The following is a 19,945-nucleotide window of genomic DNA, read 5'->3' as shown; positions in this document are numbered from 1 at the left end:
TTGTCAGATACAGTAAAAACCTAGTACGAACGTAGGACTCGTCACACTGAACCCCCCAGATCATCTCGCCCCAAACATGATGATATTTACGTTTACGTTGTGCCTCGCGGCCCAATGATAACGAACTTACCCTCAGAAACTTTTCCCTGATCATTCTGTTTCCAGAACCAGCTCAGTGCTGCACCGTCACACAATAAATCGGAGGAAAAGTAAGCTACGAAATTACAGAAAAAGCTCAAGGTATATAGTATGAACCTGAAGTACAGAAATATACCGCTAAAGTAAGATCTATTCGCAATGACTTTAGAAAGTGTAATCCTGAACTATGCCACCAGTTTTAAAAACTGACAGGAGCATTGTGTTTCAACACCGTAAAAATCGTCTTCATATAGCCGAGATCTATGCTTCTCATATACATTGTTTTATGGAATTCCTTGAGAGAGAGAAAAAATACAGATAAGACTTGAATACACGTCACAACAGATAATACACAGTAGTATTGAAGCTAAAGTGGTCTACAGTTTTAAATGAGATGGACCACATTTGTTCTAGCAATAAGGGCACTGTGGACAAAACCCCCTCAATTAAAACTAGTAAATCTCTCTAGTGTATTACAGGAGTCATCTGAATGAATGTAATAATACTGGTAGCAACATACGAAGTAAACTCCAGCACAAGCCTTGCTAGGGCACAGAGCCTACTCACTGGAAGCTAAAGCTCGCATAGACTTCGAAAAAACTTAAGCACAAACTAAAGCTGCAGAGAGCTATACTGCAGGGAGGAAGAATCAAAATATAAAGCCACATCTGACAGAAAGAAGGGCACAATTCACTGCAGACATTTCCTTTCTTAAATCAGAAAATGGAGGTCGCAGCTGCTGAAGCAAATCTAAGATATCTATGTGAGAAGATTCTGAAGCGACAGTAATACCAGATTTAGCCTCCGTGCCAGAAACTGGACTCAGGGCTCAGGAGTTCAGTCCTCCTAAGCAACCATGTTGGAAACCAACGGATATGCATCCCTATGCTCCGTCATCGAACCACTGAGGCTGTGAACATGTGGCCTCTCACACCTATACATTAGCGCCACAACTCCTCCTCTACCACTGCAATCTCATTCTCTGCCAAACCCAGGTCATCGTACACCCAAGAGTGGTTACTGACGCCCAGCAGATCTGCCATGATGACCCCTCGACTTACATACCTAGGCCGCAGTTAAATCCGAGCGAATGGACTTTAATCACAATTAGGAATCTTACCTTATTAGATCTTCTAATTCCGAACTCATCAAGGTTTAGCAACGACTTGAACAAGAGATATGGTACCCCAGAACTTGTTAAGGCTATCCAATGCTCGCGATAAGCTCAACACACTTTCCCAAACTTAATATTAAAGACTCAAAGCGCCTATACGACCAAGCGGATATCCTATCAGAGATTGAATCAATAAATGAGCAAGAGAACAACTGTTCACTCATGGCCTACATGCGACTCATCAGTCGGCGTAAACTCCTATTGTTTAGAAACTTCCTCCTACATGCAATCAAGTGGACAGATCGCGCAATCGCGCAACTATGTGCCCGAATTAAGTAGTCGAGACAATTGATCCAATTCTAATTTACAAAAAGAAAACAATAACTCAGGTACACACCGAGAAAGGCAAGAAATCGAACTATTCCTGTCGTGTCTGCAAGGAAAACGGACCATTCCATCCAAGAGTGAATAACAATTTACAAGCTTCTATTCAAACACGAGAACCTGTGTCCCTATTCATAATACTAGACTTACCCTCAATGAATGCAGGAGCCTTCCAACAAAAACCAATCACCAGAAAGGCACCAGTTTATGAAGGAAATGGTATCTGTTTTTGGTGTTGACAAGGCAAATAGAAACATTAGACATGTGCGAAAGATTGCAAAGAAAAACCTTTGCGCTGTAAAATACTTCGCACGACTGTACGCCCCTACACGTTTCTAGCCCCCCACTAGCACGAGTACTAAAGAACAACCTTCCGTAACCAAAATAATGAGCGACCAATGGTTGGGAGGATCCTACCAAGCAAAAGATGATTTCATCATTTTAACGGCCAAAATGCACATAGTTGTGCGGCAAAAACAAAAACGTAAAATCATGTGCAAAGACAGTTCTTGCGAGAGGCTACCAGAAGAATCTCCAGAACGCCACATCCTCCTTTATGTTGTTATAGATGATCAAAGTAACAGGTCGATAGCTACCACAAGCTTCTTTGAATGTTTTTTTGAATACACAACCTCACTCCACGTAAATTACTCGGTCTTTCTGTAGGACCTCAAACGATGACCGACAAGCCTGGCCTTTCCGTCGAATGATAGAAAAGTTTATGGAAATCATGGAAAGAAAATGAAAAAAATATAAAATAAAAACGGAAACTTAGAACCAGAAGGCCCCTCTCGCCGCAACGGACAGGGGGCGGACTGGGTGTCCCCCCGTTCGAACTCAATAAGTCACAAGCCATGGATAGAGCCATGTCCTTGACATCGAGACACTCAGAAGAAGAAACCCAGAAAAAAGGAACTACTTTTGTTTGTTCATGAAGAACATGTTGATGGTGGTCATGCAGAGATAGCGCCACCTGTCCTCGAACTCAATGGAAACAATGGTATTTACCCATATTTGAAAGTATACCATAAAAAGAAGACCTAACAGATTATCGTTTGTAATTGACTCCTCGGCCACGTTTCAAGGCGTCTCTATATCTTCTCAACAGTGCTCTTCTCACAGGACCTGACCCCTCACCAACAGCCTTCTCGGTATTCTCATTCGTTTTTCGCAAGGAAAGAGTGGCCTTTGTAGCAGACATTCAACAAATGTTTCACGTTTCTTTGTTACGGAAAATAATAGGAATTTCCTTCGGTTTCTCTGGCATTCTGAAAAGACAAACCGCTGACTGAATACCTGGATGAAGGTACATACGTTGGCAACGCCCTTTCCCAGCCATGGCCTTCGGAAATCGGTCGAAATGAACAAAGACATATATTAGTGAGGACGTTTATGAATTCGTCAATAACAATTTTTACGTCGATGATGGGCCTATCATCCCGTCCCGATACCGAATCAGCGATCGACCTCCTGGAAAGAGCACAGAGATCTCTCCTTGAGGGAGGCAATCTCCGTTCTTTAAATAATATCGTCAAACTCCTTCTTATGGTCATGGACGCCTTTCCTTCGGACAATTTAGTTCAAGACCTAAAGGACTTGAACTTCGACCCCGAATCACCCCCTACTTCAAAGAAGTCCGTGGGTACATCCCTAACACAACCAGAAGATTTTCTACGTCTACGTTGCTAACAGGGTAGAATTTAGAACGCATCAGGAGGATCACTTCAGCACAACAGTGGCTGTTACATAAGACCAGAATCCTACCGATCAGGGTACACGTTCCATTCCGTCAACTAACAATCCAAGGGAGCGTTCTGTCTGAAAGGACCTCCATTCTTGACACTTTCTGAATTTTGTGGGAAGACGAGGTCAACAAGGATTTGACAATCTAATCCAATTCTAAACAGACCCTTGTCAAGGTTGTGAAAACCAATACATCGAAGAAGCAAGCCATTAACCTCGACTCGCATCGGTTTGAGAATTTCTCCATTCAAATTCATTTTCGCGTCGTCACCATACATTAATTCGACCGATATCATTAGGTTTGGAGGACAACTGAACCGATTTGAGGATATTTCGAATCAAAATAAACTGAACCCCATTGTCATTCCTGGTAGAAGCCACATTGCGATTACTACCACGCATCCACCGAACACCAAGGTCGACATTTTATGGATTTTGAATAGTCGGATTTCGACGTCTCGTAAACTCGACTATCCACCATTGCGTAAAATGCCGTAAGCTCAGGGCCAACTTATGGATCAAAAGATGTCAGACTCACCATTGGCCCGTGTCACTCCTTCTACTACGCCCTTCATGTTCGTCGGTCTCGATGTCTTCGGTCCCCTGGCAAGTCACCTCGAGGAGGACAAAGGTGGCCTAGCTCATTCCAAACGATGGGCCGTCATCTTCATGTACTTGGCTAAAGGGGTAATCCCGCAACGAAGGTGTTTAAGACATGACCTAATCGGCCTTTATCAACGCACTTATGAGATTCGTTTCAATTCGCGGAAAGGTTCAAGAACTTTGCTCGGACCACGGTTCCAACTTCGTCGGAAGCACCAACGTCCCCTCAAGATAGATACGATTAATGTTGGAGACGGCCCGGGTGAAGAATTTCATATATCGCAGAGGTATGACCTGGAAGTTTAATTCGCCCCATTCTTCCCAAAATGGGAGGAGTCTGGGAACGGATGATCGGCCTGTCATCTTCCGTATCAAATAATTCCGACTCTCATCAGATACTTACCCTTTCTGTCTTCCTTTTCGCAGAAAACCGGTAGAGTGGAAGAGCCTTCCCAGGAACTTGGGCATCCGCGACACGTATAAGGTTCAATGGAAGAATTTCCAGGTCCTCGCCACTTCCTTCTGTCTGACCATGTTGGCAAAAGAAATACCTACACCCAATACAGGGACGCAAAAGGTTGCAGTCTGAACGCCAAAATGTCAAAACTGTTGACGTTGTTCTGCTTAAAGACAAAACACATCTAGGAACGATTGGTCTGTGTCAATAGTCGTCGACATTTTCTGTTAAGATCAAGGTTATTAGGGATGATACCTTCTCCTTCTACATCCGCCAAGTTACGGATCTGGTACTGATTCTTAGTGAGTGACTTGAAACCGACATAACTTATCATCATCAAGAGACTTTTAAGGACTACAATTGTGACTTTTTTTTTTATTTATCCCGCTTTCAAGAACTGTTTAACCTTGTTTACTGTTTTTATAGTGTATTCATATAGTATAGTGGTGATTGCTATTCGCAATCAGGCGAGGATTGTCGAGTCCCACCCTTATGTAGATAATTTAAATCCCGGTTCTTTTTAATCTGTCTCAGGACCGAGATGCTGGCAATTCAAGATAAATTGAATAAAGATTAGAAAGTTTAGAACCGAGACTTTTCAGTACATTCATTTATGGAGATAAAAGCGCGATAACTGTGTAAACAATATGTGGGAGAGAGAACTGTGTCGAGGCCCGTCAAGCCGAGATCTGTTCTCTCTTCTCCCACATATTGTACAGTTTGAGGTTTTATAATCTTACTTTAATCATAGCAAGTCTTTGTTATAGCATAAAGTACAATTTTATTAATATATTACTAATAATAAGCCTTTTTTGCCTTTGTATATGAGCTCAGGTAACTCCTATCAATGTTCCCTTCAACCATGACAAATCTAACATAGACAGTGACAACATAGAATTACCTTTGCCTCGTGTTATATGTGCTGAATAGCATTCATTAACAGAATGCAAGAAGCATGCTTTTGGGTTGGACAACCTATCTGTAAATTCATTTTCACCAATGTCCGCCATACCAGTGATGGAGGGATATTAGTTTCCTCAATTTAAGCGATATATTAAGGTGGCTTTAGTGACTTATATTGCTAAAAAGACATTTCATTTCCAATGTCTGGTTTGGGTAAAAAAAAAATGAAAAATGCAATTTAGGCGTTTGTTTGAAAGCGTATTGCTAAAGTGATCGCATATAATGGTGAATTTCCAGGCCAGTTCAAAACAGTTGGTGCCCACAGAACTTTCATTGAATTCAGAGGAATTAAATTTCGATTTCTCTATGGACAGTTTTTGGATTCATTTATACCCATCTGCAATTTCATTCAACAAGCTAATGGGATTTAGGTGAAATTTCTGAAATATTGTTGAAACAACACACAAAATAAGTGTAAAACTACAGTATAAGATTTGATTTTGAAATTAAAAATAAAAAGTGGTGTACAAAAAACAACAAGGTTTCAGAATACGGCAATTGGAGTTAATGCTGTAGATAATTGTTAAATGTGTGAGTTCATCATAAGTAGGAAAACTCAATGTGTGGAACATATACAGAAATTCTGTGGATGTGTTTAATTCCGCATCAACAGAGGATTAAATTTTCTCATATTCGGTTGTGTTGTGATTTCGTAATTTGGGATTAAAAGATAGTGGAATATTCCGGCAGGTAATGTGTTTGTGTGTTAACATAATTATGGGATTATGCCGGGAGACATATACTCACCCGTATGTGTGTCTAACTTTCCCATATGCTACCTTATGAATCGTGTCTTATAAGTGACTGTCTTATATTAGAGTCACATATAGGACAGTAAAAGGTAATATATAGGCACAGGCTTACAGGTAATGGTCCCATATTCCGGGAGTTAGTTAAAGTAAAGAATTAACAACAATAGATGACATCACAACTATGTTTTAAAACACATACTAACATGGCGACTAAAGACGCAAATTTTCAATCGGAATTCCAAAGGGCTGTGTTGAGCAAATGGGATATGTATATAGATATACAAAAACATACCGGTAAGTCTGTTTTTTAAAACAAAGCTTTCATTCTAATGAAGCTGAAGTGTTGACATGCATGATTTTTGAGCTACCCATTAGAGCCCTAGCGTATTATCTGAGGACACCACATGTGCAGTGCCCCGACCATTTGGGCTCGTAATGGGTAGCTCAAAATCACTGCATGTCAAACACTTCAGCTTACATAAGAATGAAAGTTTGGTTAAAAACAGACTTACCGGTATGTTTTTTGTATATCAATATACCATCCATTTTGCTCAACACAGCCCTTTGGAATTTATCGGAGGACACCCACATGTACAGTGTCCGACCAGTTATGAAATCCGGCTGTTTTCCGATGTTTCTGGATACCTAGTGACATTAATACGACATGATATGAATTGTATCATATACAAAATTAAAATGAGTTATCTGACTGTCGATTGAGTATTCCCATTGTCACCTCTTATACGGTTTGTTAAAATCATACTTTTTTTCTGAAAATTGGGTAGTGCTATATGGCAAGCCGAGATATAGACCTTGACACAGTGTTACATATTTATAGGGAGAAAAAATGTCTATAGAGCTTTTACGTCTGTGATCAGACTATGATCGCACTGACTTGTGTACAATTTTGTTGTTATGACAGAACAAACAACGGCTAAACAGAAAAAAATAGTATTTAATATCATAATATCAATTCAAGATTTGTTACAAGTGTCGCATTTTAATAATAACATGTTTTCTCTTTAAGAAGACTCCGTGTTCGAATATTGCAGTTACACATCAATGCTACCCTGTATTGTAATTTGTGACAGAGTTGAATAGAAGCTCTCTGGCCAGTATATTTTTGTTGGGTTGTAGACCCACTGTGTGTTTGAGGATAACGCCACCATAGCTAGCATGAAGCAAGACCATTTAACCTAAACATAAAAGGACTTACAACAATTGTTTCGTATGTGAATTAATAATTTTATATTTTTGAGCCATAGCGAGCACAATTAAACGTTGAGGCGAGTTTCAAAAATTCTCTTATGTAAAAATTCAACAAAAATCTTTATTTTTAATTTCTTATCCACATCGAACGGTATCTTGGTGAATTTTATAACCAAAAAGTTTGGCAGGGGCAACCATTTCGTCTAGCCGTCCTCGAATCCCGGCAGTACGCTGACGGTACGTCACGCTGTACTAGCGTCATATGATGACGCCATTTTGGAATCCCTGCCCCGAGTACTACATATCTATGAAAAATATTACCAGGGATGAATATCTGAATATCAGACGATTTAATATGATGAAAGCGTCACACAATAGTTTGGTATCTATGGATGGCGCAGTATGATACTTCAAAAGGCCCTATTCGAATGAGCGTTTTCGTAGGTTTAGGATCATACCAACAGTTTACTTTATACAATAAAATGCACAAATGTTAAAAAAAAATCTAACTCTTTAACACGATGCTTTTCCATGACATTATGTCAAGATGTTACGATACATGTATATTTGTTATCAAATTAACCCTTTACAACAGCGCTGAACAATATTAGATAATAAAATACACATAATAAAAACTTTTCATAAAACAAACCAAAATAGGAACGTTGTTCCTAGTATACAAATAAACCAACTCAGCAAACATATTCCTCATTTCCCCCATTGTTAATAGCCATGCATGCGAATAGGTGTGTGTGTGTTTTAATATGTATGTTTTACCGTGAGAAAATGTTCACAAAGGGAAATAACTCTAACGATACTTAGAAATAACACGTTTCTGGTAAGAACTTGTTTGACACACAAAAAATGATTGTGATTATCCAGGGTTCCTGATCAGACCAGACAATAAAAAATGTTTCTGTGAGCTTATTTAACAGTGAAAAAACAAAGAAGCAAATACATCTTCTATAAAAAAGGAAACCTACCTAAAACAATACTCTAACATCATTAAAAAACGAGCAAAAGCTCTCGTTGCTGGTGTGATTCTAAGGGTATCTGATTAATTATGGGCTAATATGCCCAAAGCTCCGGCGAGGAGAGTCAATGGTTTAGAAAATCAGGTTACGGTAAAAGTCAAACGTTTAGTACGTCCCCTCGTTTATTCCTTCGGTCTACTCAATCACGTGAAAACCTCAATGGCATCCTTAGGATATCTTAACGATTTTGTATGTTCGACACAGGAAAAATCAGTCTGACGTCATTTATTTCGGATGACGTCTTCATACGACGGTGGAGGGGCCTCATAAGGAGGCGGGGACATCTGTATCCATATCGGCGGGGGTTGGACCACATCTGACGGATTGCCCACGACTGCCGTCCATAGACAGTGAATTGTAGGCTGAAAATAAACAAGCATCCTGTTATATGTCTCTGGTATATAGATTCTCAAATCAACCAATATAACGACTAGTTGTAATTGTCTCTGCCATATATTGTATTCTCAAATCAACCAAATATACGACTAGTTGTAATTATCAGCTGCCATATAGATTCTCAAATCAACCAAATAACGACTAGTTGTTATTGTCCTTACCATCATTAAAATCATCCATAATTGACATCGTAATTTGTATATACGTAGATTTATACGTAGATTTAATTGGTGGTTATGTTGGTGTCATTCCCAGTTCTCCAATCAGCCATATCATATACATGTACAATTGTGTCATTTCGTCTGTACGAAATAAACAGCATGCGTGTGTGTAATGGTTATAATGTATATATAGACAGCTGACAGTCTCGATAAAGAACTATTGTTTACACAGCGAAGTTGTCACCGCGCACAATTTGTGAAAATACTTTAATTAAAATACATATTTATTAAGTTAAGAATGCAATGAATCATAGTCGGATTTCAATACCCCGTTCTATATGCATCATATTTAGCCCTAGCTCAAAACATCATTTCGTATTCTGAACCAAAGATCACACAACCGCGAGAATAAAACACTACTTTATCATTTTCGTAATCAGTATATCGAACTGAAAATAAATCCAACAAAAACACAAGGTTAGCAAATTTAAATAAAGAAGAGTAGGTTTTTAACACCATATTGATTAAATTTTATACACTCCTTAAAGCAAAATAATATTATACAATGTTAATTAGAACAAAGTTGTCCAAAAGGGTTACAGTTCCTGCTTCATCTGCAATACCGGTGTAATCAATGTGGATTACAATTATGATAATAATAATACAGAAGCATTTTTCCTCAATCCGTGTATACTTACGAGGAGGCTGTTCTATATCAGGTCTGGGGCTGTCATGTTTCGATCTGTCCTCCCCGTGTGACGATTGTCGTCTCTCGTTGCCCATTGTCTATTCCCAGGAGAACACAACAGGCCGACTGTGAGCAGCACCTTGATGTCCTGCCAGCTGATACATTTGTCGGGGAGGGAAACACATCCGTGATTGTCCATTCGGTCCACACAGGGACGGCAGGCGTCGAATTTACCGAATAATTTACGTAGACACAGACAAGGATTTTTACTGCGTGCTCCAAACACGAAGCATGAAAAGCCAACGAACAGGAGACTGGCTAGCCCACCTACGAGTACTTCCATCATGGAGCTTGACCTCTGACCTAAAATATAACATTATGTAATAGATGAATAAATGAAATTTAAGGTCATTTTGTTTCTTCATGATATCATTTGTCGACAATTCCTTAGAAACAAAAGCTCTGAATGTGATAAGCATTTAACGTTTAGGGACCAGAGCTAGCACTAAAAACTAGCCTTATACAGGTTTTTTCTTCAAAAACTTTTGTACGCACACATTGATCAACAAAGTTTTTTTTTCTTCTTTAAAATCGTTTACTAAACAAAATGCATTTAAATCAACTCTAGCAATTTTTCGGTCATCGACTTGATCTGTTTTTTATAATTTTACACGACGTTACTAGCTTTTTGTCTGGCCTTCGCTACTATTTCCACAGTGACTTGTGACGTCGACGCCTTTTTCGCCGTGAAGTGGAGATAGAAATATCGCGTCGAGTTGACGCAATATCTGACAGGTGGGGCAGTACATGTGTAATTCTGAAAAAGTGTAAATTCAAACAGAAACAAATCTTTATATATATTGAAATGTGCGGTATGGAAATTATTTAGTAAAGTATGGTGGCATATTTCTGCCATCGAGTTAGTTTAGGTCGACTTAGGGTAACTCAACTTTGACCAGATAGTTATGTCGGCAAGTCGAGTTATAAGATGACTTTTTGATATAGTTACGTTGACCAGTCGAGTTTATAACATGACTTGTTGAGATATATAAGTCCACATATTCATATTGGAAAGTCGAGTTACACTATCGCGACTGACTATCGTGGATCTCGTCGTAATAAGGTAAGTCAATTTTCCAGGATGTATGATGTAAGTCGACTTGCCGACATAAATATCTCAACAATCATGATATAACTCGACAGGTCGACATAATTATCTCGGCAAAGTTACGTTACATAACTCGACCTTAAATAACACAATGGCAGAAATATGCCACCATAGTAAAGAACTAGAACGAATACACGGCCGACATATAGAAGATATGCTTTACTGTCTAGAAGTGCTCAGAATTACAGCTTACAATAAAACACCATTAAAATCACGAACTGCCTATTATGAAACGCCGAATCAAGGTATTTCGATGGTCTTAAATGACTATTTTTGCTATTTTAAGGAAAATTTTCGCCTGAAATTATCCTGAATATCCTGCTGTATTATGTTTGCTTGTTAGTTACAAGTTTATATAGTCGATAAAGCAGTACTAGTAGTTAACGCATTTACATGGGAAGAGTAAAACAGTCGGTTCATGTCAAAACCTTCGCTTGTATTCAGTGGCGTAGCGCCCGTGCATGCTTGCATGCTCAAGCATGCAAAATATAATCTGACTAACATTTTTGTACAGTCAGAAAAATCACATTTGTATATACGTAACGCTGCAGAATATAAATGACGTATAAATACACGTGATATGACCGACTGTATGTCTAACATAACTTTGTACACATTTGAAAGACTTATTGGCCATCAAGGAAATTTATTAGAATAGTATATATTTCCTGTTACCAAGTTGTTAGATGTGGTTATGTTTGAATCATGTCGAAGAAAATATTAGATCCCTCCAGCAAATGTGGATTTTGAATCGGCAAACACTTACGATCAACAAAATATACAACATCGCATGAAAGTTAGAAATATTTGTAAGACAAATAATTATATATTAAACGATAGCAAAACATCTCAGAAATAGCACTTACAACATGTGTTTTCGCCTTAGTAATGAAAAAAATGTGGGTTTTTTCATTTTTGTTTACTTCCAGCTCGTTAAAACGCGTGTACAATGATTTTCGGGGTGCGATATAGTTGGCTTGTTTTTTGTCGAATAGGAAGTTCAGTTTGTGAATTTAGAAAATAGTTTTTTGTGTTGTTCAATTTTAGAAAAAAAAATATCTTAATAGACAAGAATAGGTAGAAATATTGTCATAAATATACAATTTCATTTTTTTTTGACGTGTTCGGGAACTGGTCTTACGCAATTTCCACCATTTTTGCAGTGGTCTTTGACTTGCTGTCGTAAACAAACCAAACACGTGAACTTACTTAGTTTTATCAAAAATATTCGCCAAAATTTTGTCTTCAGTTAAAATAATACAAAATTCAGCCATTGCTTACTATTTTATTTTTCACAGCCAAAATATTATTGGTTTTTTGCTCGAGCACTGGTCGCGATGAGTCTAGTATAGTACGATTAATACAGTGAAGACAATATAAAATCACCTCTGTTCTAATTTTGTGTATTATTTTCGCATGATTATAAACCTTAATATCGTGACCTTCATTTAATCATTCATATATACGTTTAGAGTTACCAAAGAGGTAAAATAGTTATTACATTGTGACAATTTCCCGTCAGCTTCTGAGGGGCTTCGCCCCCATACCCCCTACCGGGGCTTCGCCCCGGGACCCTGTGCAGGGGCTACCGCCCCCTGCACACCCCAAGCATACAGGTCTTCCCAAACCTAGCTACGCCGCTGGTATTGCCATGAAATTTATCAGATATCGACATGAATTCCACATGGAGATTTCTCAGGTCAATTACCGATGAAAAATGGAAAAAAATAGGCGAATCAGAAAGCCAGAAACAAAGAGAAAATTGATTATTAGACATTGATTTCAATAACTTACTCTGTTTGGTTGTGAGGAGAGTCCGTGGAAATACTGCATGTTGAAGCCACAGTCTGTGACGTCATACTCGAGGGCAGATACACAGATTTGATAATAATTGACATTTGGTACCCGGAAACCAAGACGACACAGTTTGGGGAGAACTTTTCCGTCCCAGGAGACAGAGTAGGACGTCCGGATACTGATGTCATATACGGCAAACTGACACGTGTTGTTATCAAGGGAGACAACTCGACTGTCACTTGCTGTAAACAAATATATTATATTGTTGTTTAGAGCTCTGAATTAAAGTTACAATACCGAGACACATTGTTACTGAGGCTAGTTTGAGTTTAAGATTGTATCCCTGTTTAAAATTTGTCAAGCCTACAAACCGCATATTTCGTGCAGTTGAGCAGAGTGAAATTGGCAAAGTAAATGCATCAGGATTTAAGTTGTCTCGTAATTTGTTGTGTTGTTTGTAAATTTAAGCAAAATATGCGCAATAATGTTCATTTCAAGGGGAAAACGTTCACAGGATTCTTAGCATATTACTGTCACCAAATAGCCATACCATTATGTTTAGCAGACACAAAAGGCGTACATTTGTCCGGATAAGTTTTAGGTTTACGCCATTTGCATTTACAAGTTCGGAAAGGGCGCAAAGAAAATCCTGCTTGCAAACGCATCTGTAATTGGGTCTATTTAAAAAGGAGGTGTGTTTCTGTGAATACGATAACGATTGTTTCAACTAAGGGGTCAAAATAGAACCTGTAACCCCAAACCTGTTTATATATATCTCAAAAACAAATCTACATGTTATATGTAAATTGAATAATCGTATAGTACCCAGATCGCAAATTGAAAGTGACATGTACCTCATTGTGATGTTGTATTGTAAAAAGCAAATATATTTATAATTCATCGCGACTTGTTAAGTGCCGCAGTGCATACAATATATATTTTTGCTCTGTGGTCTTTTGCATGAATATAAATTTAAAAAAAAACCACTTTACAAATCAGTTGCATCTCATCCATTGTATAACGAGTAGCGCCCTACCTTCTGTCACGTCACACGACACTGTAGTAGTAATATGGCCAACGAGACAAGGAGTGTCTGTAGAACATCAGTATTGGTACGTACGCGTTCCCCCAGTGTCTGATACGTCTGTTAATTCCTTCCGTCTTCCTTTATCCCCCTCCGTATCCCCGTGGTGTCCGTCTGCTCCGTGTGTAGCAAGTCCATAACTGAGAAAGTACACAAATAATAGTTGTATGTAAATTACGCAATAACCAGTGAGTGCAAATTAATTAAGGTCCATTAGAAACAAGGTCTGATAGATCACCGTTAACCTTCACGTGCTCCAGACGTAATACCGCAACGTTTCACGGAAGTCTGCTCTGCAATGAAACAAAAACAATATCCAAGATATATGTACATGTACGGAAACTAAAAAGAGGTTATAGGAACAGAAAATTGAATACATGTATATATATATACATATTGCACGATATAGCAAATCTACGTTCGATACTAAAACCATACATGTACTAAGAACAAACACAAAGGTACAAAATATCAAATATATCTTGTACTAGAACAAAAACAAACGTACAGTATAACACATATACCTGTACTAGAAAACAAAAACAAACGTACAGTATAACACATATACCTGTACTAGAACAAAAACAAATATACAGTATAACACATATACCTGTACTAGAACAAAAACAAATGTACATATAACACATATATCTGTACTAGAACAAAAAACCAATGTACAGTATAACACATATACCTGTACTGAAACAAAAACAAAGTATACAGTATAACACATATACCTGTACTAGAACAAAACAAATGTACAGTATAACACATATATCTGTACTAGAACAAAAACAAATATACAGTATAACACATATATCCTGTAACTAGAACAAAAACAAAGGTACAGTATAACAACATATACCTGTACTAGAACAAAACAAATATACAGTATAACACATATATGCTGTACTAGAATCAAAAACAAAGGTACAGTATAACACATAATACCTTGTTATGTATGACACTAAATACATGTAGTTTATGAGATAATGGGAGATAACTCCTATAGCTTTTTTTATCAATACATCCTATGAAGAGTCATATCATTGATTTAGGTTATAGAACTTTCTAGAATATAATCATGTATATAAACAAATATGTTTGTAAACATGTTGATTTTAAGTTAGAGATCTAGAATGATCTATTTCCAGAAAGTTATGTGTGTTTTATTTGTTTACTGCTTTTAGTATAGATATTTCTAGAAGTAGAAGGTTTCTCCAATATTCTTGAATTAGGGTTTAGCTATATATACTCCAGCTGTCCCAAGGCTAATCAAACTGTAATGAGACCTGTAAAAAGACATACCAAGAATTGTACAGCGCCATATAAGATTCTATTGGGGAGAGCTATTTGTGAGCTTTATCTGTGGATTATTACAACACTTTGTGTGGATTTATTCATATTGCCTGGAACATTAAAAATCATCGGTGGACATTCAATTTTTCTTGTGGATTTTTGAGATTATTGTTAATTTGAAACCTGGAAGGAGATCAAGGATTATACCAGGACACATCGCATACAGATAGAGTAAAACACTTTAAAATCCATCGTACTAGTCTTCGTACCACCACCAATTACTTTAGATATCGTAAACCATCTCTGTATAAATATTGTATAATATAATTAAATTGTTTTTTGAATTTAGCTGCTGGTTTCTCCTTTCTGTTTATTCGTTAATGTAACAGAATTAGGGGCTCGTGTCCGAGATCGATATTCAATTTGTGAAATCTAACTTTGAAAATTAATTAAGAAATTTCCAAAATTTTGTGTACAAACTTTGAGTTTACATTTGAAACCATTCAGCTAGATAAATATAAGACTACTATGCAGGTAGAACAGTTGTTTAAAGCGCCATCCCTGGAAGTTCTTTTTGCAAGTTAAGTAAGAAGTATTTAACAGTTATTGGGTAAACATTTAGGCCTTACTATCAAAACAAATTTGAGGAAAGCTGAAATTAGGAATGGTAATTATAAGATAGTTTTGTTGACAATGGCAAATTGACTCTAAGTGCATTAGATAGTATAGAGGAAACAGTCACTTCAGAAATCCAAATTAGACAAATGGAACTTGAACATGAAATATAAAAATGAAAATGAAATATAGAGAATGAAATGAAAATGAAACAAATAGAGAAAGAAATGAGAGAAAGAGAAATAGAAAAGGAGTTAAGAGAAAAAAGAAATAGACAAAGAAAAGAGAGTTAAGGAGAAAAGAAATTGAGAGAGATCAGATTGTTAGAGCTAGAGAAGCAGAAATTCAAGCTGAAACAGAACTTAGAATGAAAGAATTAGAGCTATTAGCTTCTCAAGACAGTTCATGTAATCTAACTTTTAGGGTTTACAAGGAAACAGAGGTTTTGATGTCAGTAGAAATATTAGGTTAGTTCCTCCTATTGCAAGAGAAAGAAGTTGACAAGTATTTTCTACATTTTTGAGAGAAAATAGCTGATAGTATGAAATGGCCTGAAGATAAGCTTACAATGCTTCTTTCAAAGTGTCTTGATTGATAGGTTAAAGCTAGAGACATTTATACTTCTTTATCTGTAGATGACATATCAAATTACCAAAGTAGTCAAGATAGCAATTTTGAAAAGCTTATGAGTTATTTCCTGAGGCTATACCGGCAGAGAATTTTCGAAACTCGTAGAAATAGAGATGTGAACAAACTTCAGGTAGAATTTGCCCCAGAGAAAAGAACAATTATTTAATAGGTGGGGTGATTCTAAAGAAAGTGCTGAGGATTTCGTAAAATTGAGAGCAATTATTGTTGATAGAGGATTATTTAAACGTTTGTGTCCTACTACAAACATAAAAACTCATGTTAAGATGAGAGAAAAGGTTGAAACCCTTAGTGAAAGCAGCCTACAATGGCAGATGAGATTATTCTCTCAACACCAAAAATGCACAATTTTAAAAACAGTTTTCTCAAGCACTAAAACAGTACCATCAGGTAACGAGTTAATTTGGTCCAGCCTAGAACCCAACCTTTAGTGGCCCTTCCAACGACAAACCTAAATTAGTGTGATAAAACTAAGTCTGATATCTAAAACAGATCATAGGGCAGGTGTGGGGTCTCCTTCTGATCCTGTTTGCGTAATTACTGCAAGAAAGTATGGGCATGTTATGTCTGAAAGTTATTCTCTCCAGCGTAAGGAGCAAAGGCGTAAACAGTCAGTTCCTTCTGTGTTAGCTATGTACAAAGCCTAGTCAGAAACTTAGTGATATTAGTGGAAGATTCTAAAGAGTCCCTGTTTGAGATTTAAGAGCTCAGAGTCTGATAGTGTCTTGGAGAAGTACTCTCCCCTTCATTTCTGAAGGGTTTTGTTTCACTTACTAGTGATATTACCAACTTGAAACCTGAGAAGAAGATTTGCGAGATACTGGGGCTTATCTCAATCTTTGATATTAGATGGCGTAGTGCCTTTGTCCACTGAGGGAGACCTCATCCTGGTAGTAGTGTTTTTGCTTTCAAGGTGTAGAGTTAGGTTTTCTGTTAATGTGCCCTCTCCATTGTGTTTATTTAAAGTCAAACTTGGTTACTCGGGCCATGTCACCATATGGTGTTAGACCGGAACTTTCCCAATAGAGGGCGTGTCGCTCATTTTAGTCGAAGTGACTTGGCTGGAGAGAAAGTTAGGGTATATCCCTTAGTGTCCAGTATCCCCTGATAAAACTGATGATGCTGAGTCCCTATTCAACCAGGAATTTCCTGGTATTTTCCCATCTTTGTGCTGTAACTCGTTTCAATGAGTAAAGAAGTTTCTGATGTTGCAGTAGTTTTGAGGATCATTATAGTCCCAGGGTTAGGTGAACACTTTCTTGGCTTCATGATATAGAGGATGATCGGTGAGAAAGTGTGATCTTTTGAGCAATCCTAGTAAGACTTGATAGTGATAGAGTTGTTCCTAACAAGGGTACTTCTTTGTCTGACATGATGAGTAAATCATCTTTGTCTAGAGAGGAGCTTATAGTAGAACAGGAGAAAAATCCATGAAATCTCCTTATTGTGTAATCGGGCTTTGAGTGAGGAAGAGGCTGAGAAAAGTCCCGGTTTGTTACTATCCGTCAGTCAGGTGTGTTGATTCGCAAGTGTGGCGCCCCCCTGATGTGTCTCCCGAGGAAGGACTGGAAGGTTGTCAATCAAATAGTTGTCCCACCGAGGTATAGACAAGATATTCTAAGTTTGTCTCATGACGTCCCTATGGCAGGGCATCTAGGTGTGACCAAGACTTATAACAGGATCTTAGATCACTTCCTTTTGGCCCAGATTTGAAACGGTGATGTGGCTGATTTTTGTAGGTCTTGTCATACTTGTCAGGTGGTAGGGAAACCTAATCAGAAAAATCCACTGTTGCACCTTTGCACCCCATTCCAGCATTTGTAGGAACCATTTAGTAGAGTCATTTATAGACTGGATGTAGTGTCCTCTACCCAACAACTAAGTCCTGGGAATGAAGTATCTTTTTAAACTATCATGTGTGTCTTCCACACACGGCTATTCCCTGAAGAGCCATTCCACCAGGAAGTAATTAAAGCCCCTAACAAAGTCAAGGCTTTGGTAAAATTCTTTACATTGGGTTGGTCTTCCAAAAGCTGTCCAATCGGACCAAGGTTCGGAATTTCATGTCTGAGGTATTTTTCCAACAAGGTCATGTTACCCAGGCTCCAGATCAAGCAATATAAGTCAATGTTGGCTTATCATCCCGAGTTCTCAGGTGCTTTAGAACGTTTTTTCATCAGACATTGAAGAAATATGATGAGATCTAATTGTTTTTGAAAACAAAAGAAAGATTGGGAACGAAGGTATACACATGATGGTTGTTTGGTGGCGTTTAAGAAATTCTGTACAAGAATACTCTTTGTTTACTAGTTGTGGTTTGGCGTTTACAAAATCCTGTGACAAAAATCTCTTTGGCTTTAGTAAAATAACCCCTATTGAACTTGTACTATTGAACATAAACAAACGTACAAAAGTATATTACACATATTCCTTACTGAACAAAAACAAAGGTATTTGAAAGACAAATACCTTTTGGAACAAGAAACAAACGTACAGTAATCTCCTTAGAGTATAGGTACAGTATAACACATATAGGTATATATACCTGTACTAGAACTAAAACAAATTGTACAGTAGTATAACACATATACCTGTACTAGAACAAAAACAAACGTACAGGTATAACACATATACCTGTACTAGAACAAAAACAAACTGTACATAAATATAACACATACACCTGTACTAGAACAAAAACAAACGTATAATATAACACATATACCTGTACTAGAACAAAAACAAAGTATAATTATAACACATATACCTGTACTAGAACAAAAACCAAACTATATTGATATAACACATATACCTGTACTGGAACAAAAACAAAGGTATAAATATAACACATATACCTGTACTAGAACAAAAACAAACGTATAATATAACACATATACCTGTACTAGAACAAAAACAAATGTATAATATAACACATTTACCTGTACTAGAACAAAAACAAACGTACAGTATAACACATATACCTGTACTAGAACAAAAACAAAGGTACAGTATAACACATATACCTGTACTAGAACAAAAAAAAGGTATAATATAAACACATATATACTTGTACTGGTACAAAAACAAAGTATAATATAACACATATACCTGTACTAGAACAAAAACCAATGTTCAGTATAACACATAATACCTGTACTAAGAACACAAAAATGGTTAAAAAATAACACATGTACCTGTACTAGAACAAAAACAAAGGTATAATATAACACATATACCTGTACTAGAACAAAAACAAACGTACAGTATAACACATGTACCTGTACTAGAACAAAAACAAAGTTACAATATAACACACATATATATATACCTCTACTAGAACTAAAACAAATGTACAGTATAACACATATACCTGTACTAGAACAAAAACAAACGTACAGTATAACACATATACCTGTACTAGAACAAAAACAAACGTACAGTATAACACATATACCTGTACTAGAACAAAAACAAAGGTACAATATAACACATATATATATATACCTGTACTAGAACAAAAACAAATGTACAGTATAACACATATACCTGTACTAGAACAAAAACAAAGAGTACAGTATAACACATATACCTGTACTAGAACAAAAACAAAGGTACAGTATAACACATATACCTGTACTAGAACAAAAACAAACGTACAGTATAACACATATACCTGTACTAGAACAAAAACAAAT

At 37.2% G+C, this 19,945-nt stretch overlaps 1 protein-coding gene across 1 annotated transcript; it reads right to left on the bottom strand.

Annotated features, from left to right (window-relative positions):
* Positions 1-9,664: 9,664 nt before the first annotated feature.
* LOC138311751 (uncharacterized) lies at positions 9,665-13,724 on the bottom strand. The gene is made up of 4 exons (XM_069252966.1): positions 13,644-13,724; positions 12,605-12,849; positions 10,324-10,459; positions 9,665-10,005 (listed from the first exon to the last, which is right to left on the bottom strand). The coding sequence occupies exons 2-4, from the start codon at positions 12,641-12,643 to the stop codon at positions 9,665-9,667; spliced, it is 516 nt and encodes a 171-aa protein (XP_069109067.1). The 5' UTR covers positions 12,644-12,849; positions 13,644-13,724.
* Positions 13,725-19,945: the final 6,221 nt, after the last annotated feature.

Source organism: Argopecten irradians, unplaced genomic scaffold (assembly GCF_041381155.1).
Source record: "Argopecten irradians isolate NY unplaced genomic scaffold, Ai_NY scaffold_0102, whole genome shotgun sequence".
NCBI lineage: Eukaryota > Metazoa > Mollusca > Bivalvia > Pectinida > Pectinidae > Argopecten > Argopecten irradians.
The sequence above is the reverse complement of the archived record's forward strand: the minus strand, read 5'-3'. Positions and strand labels throughout refer to the sequence as shown.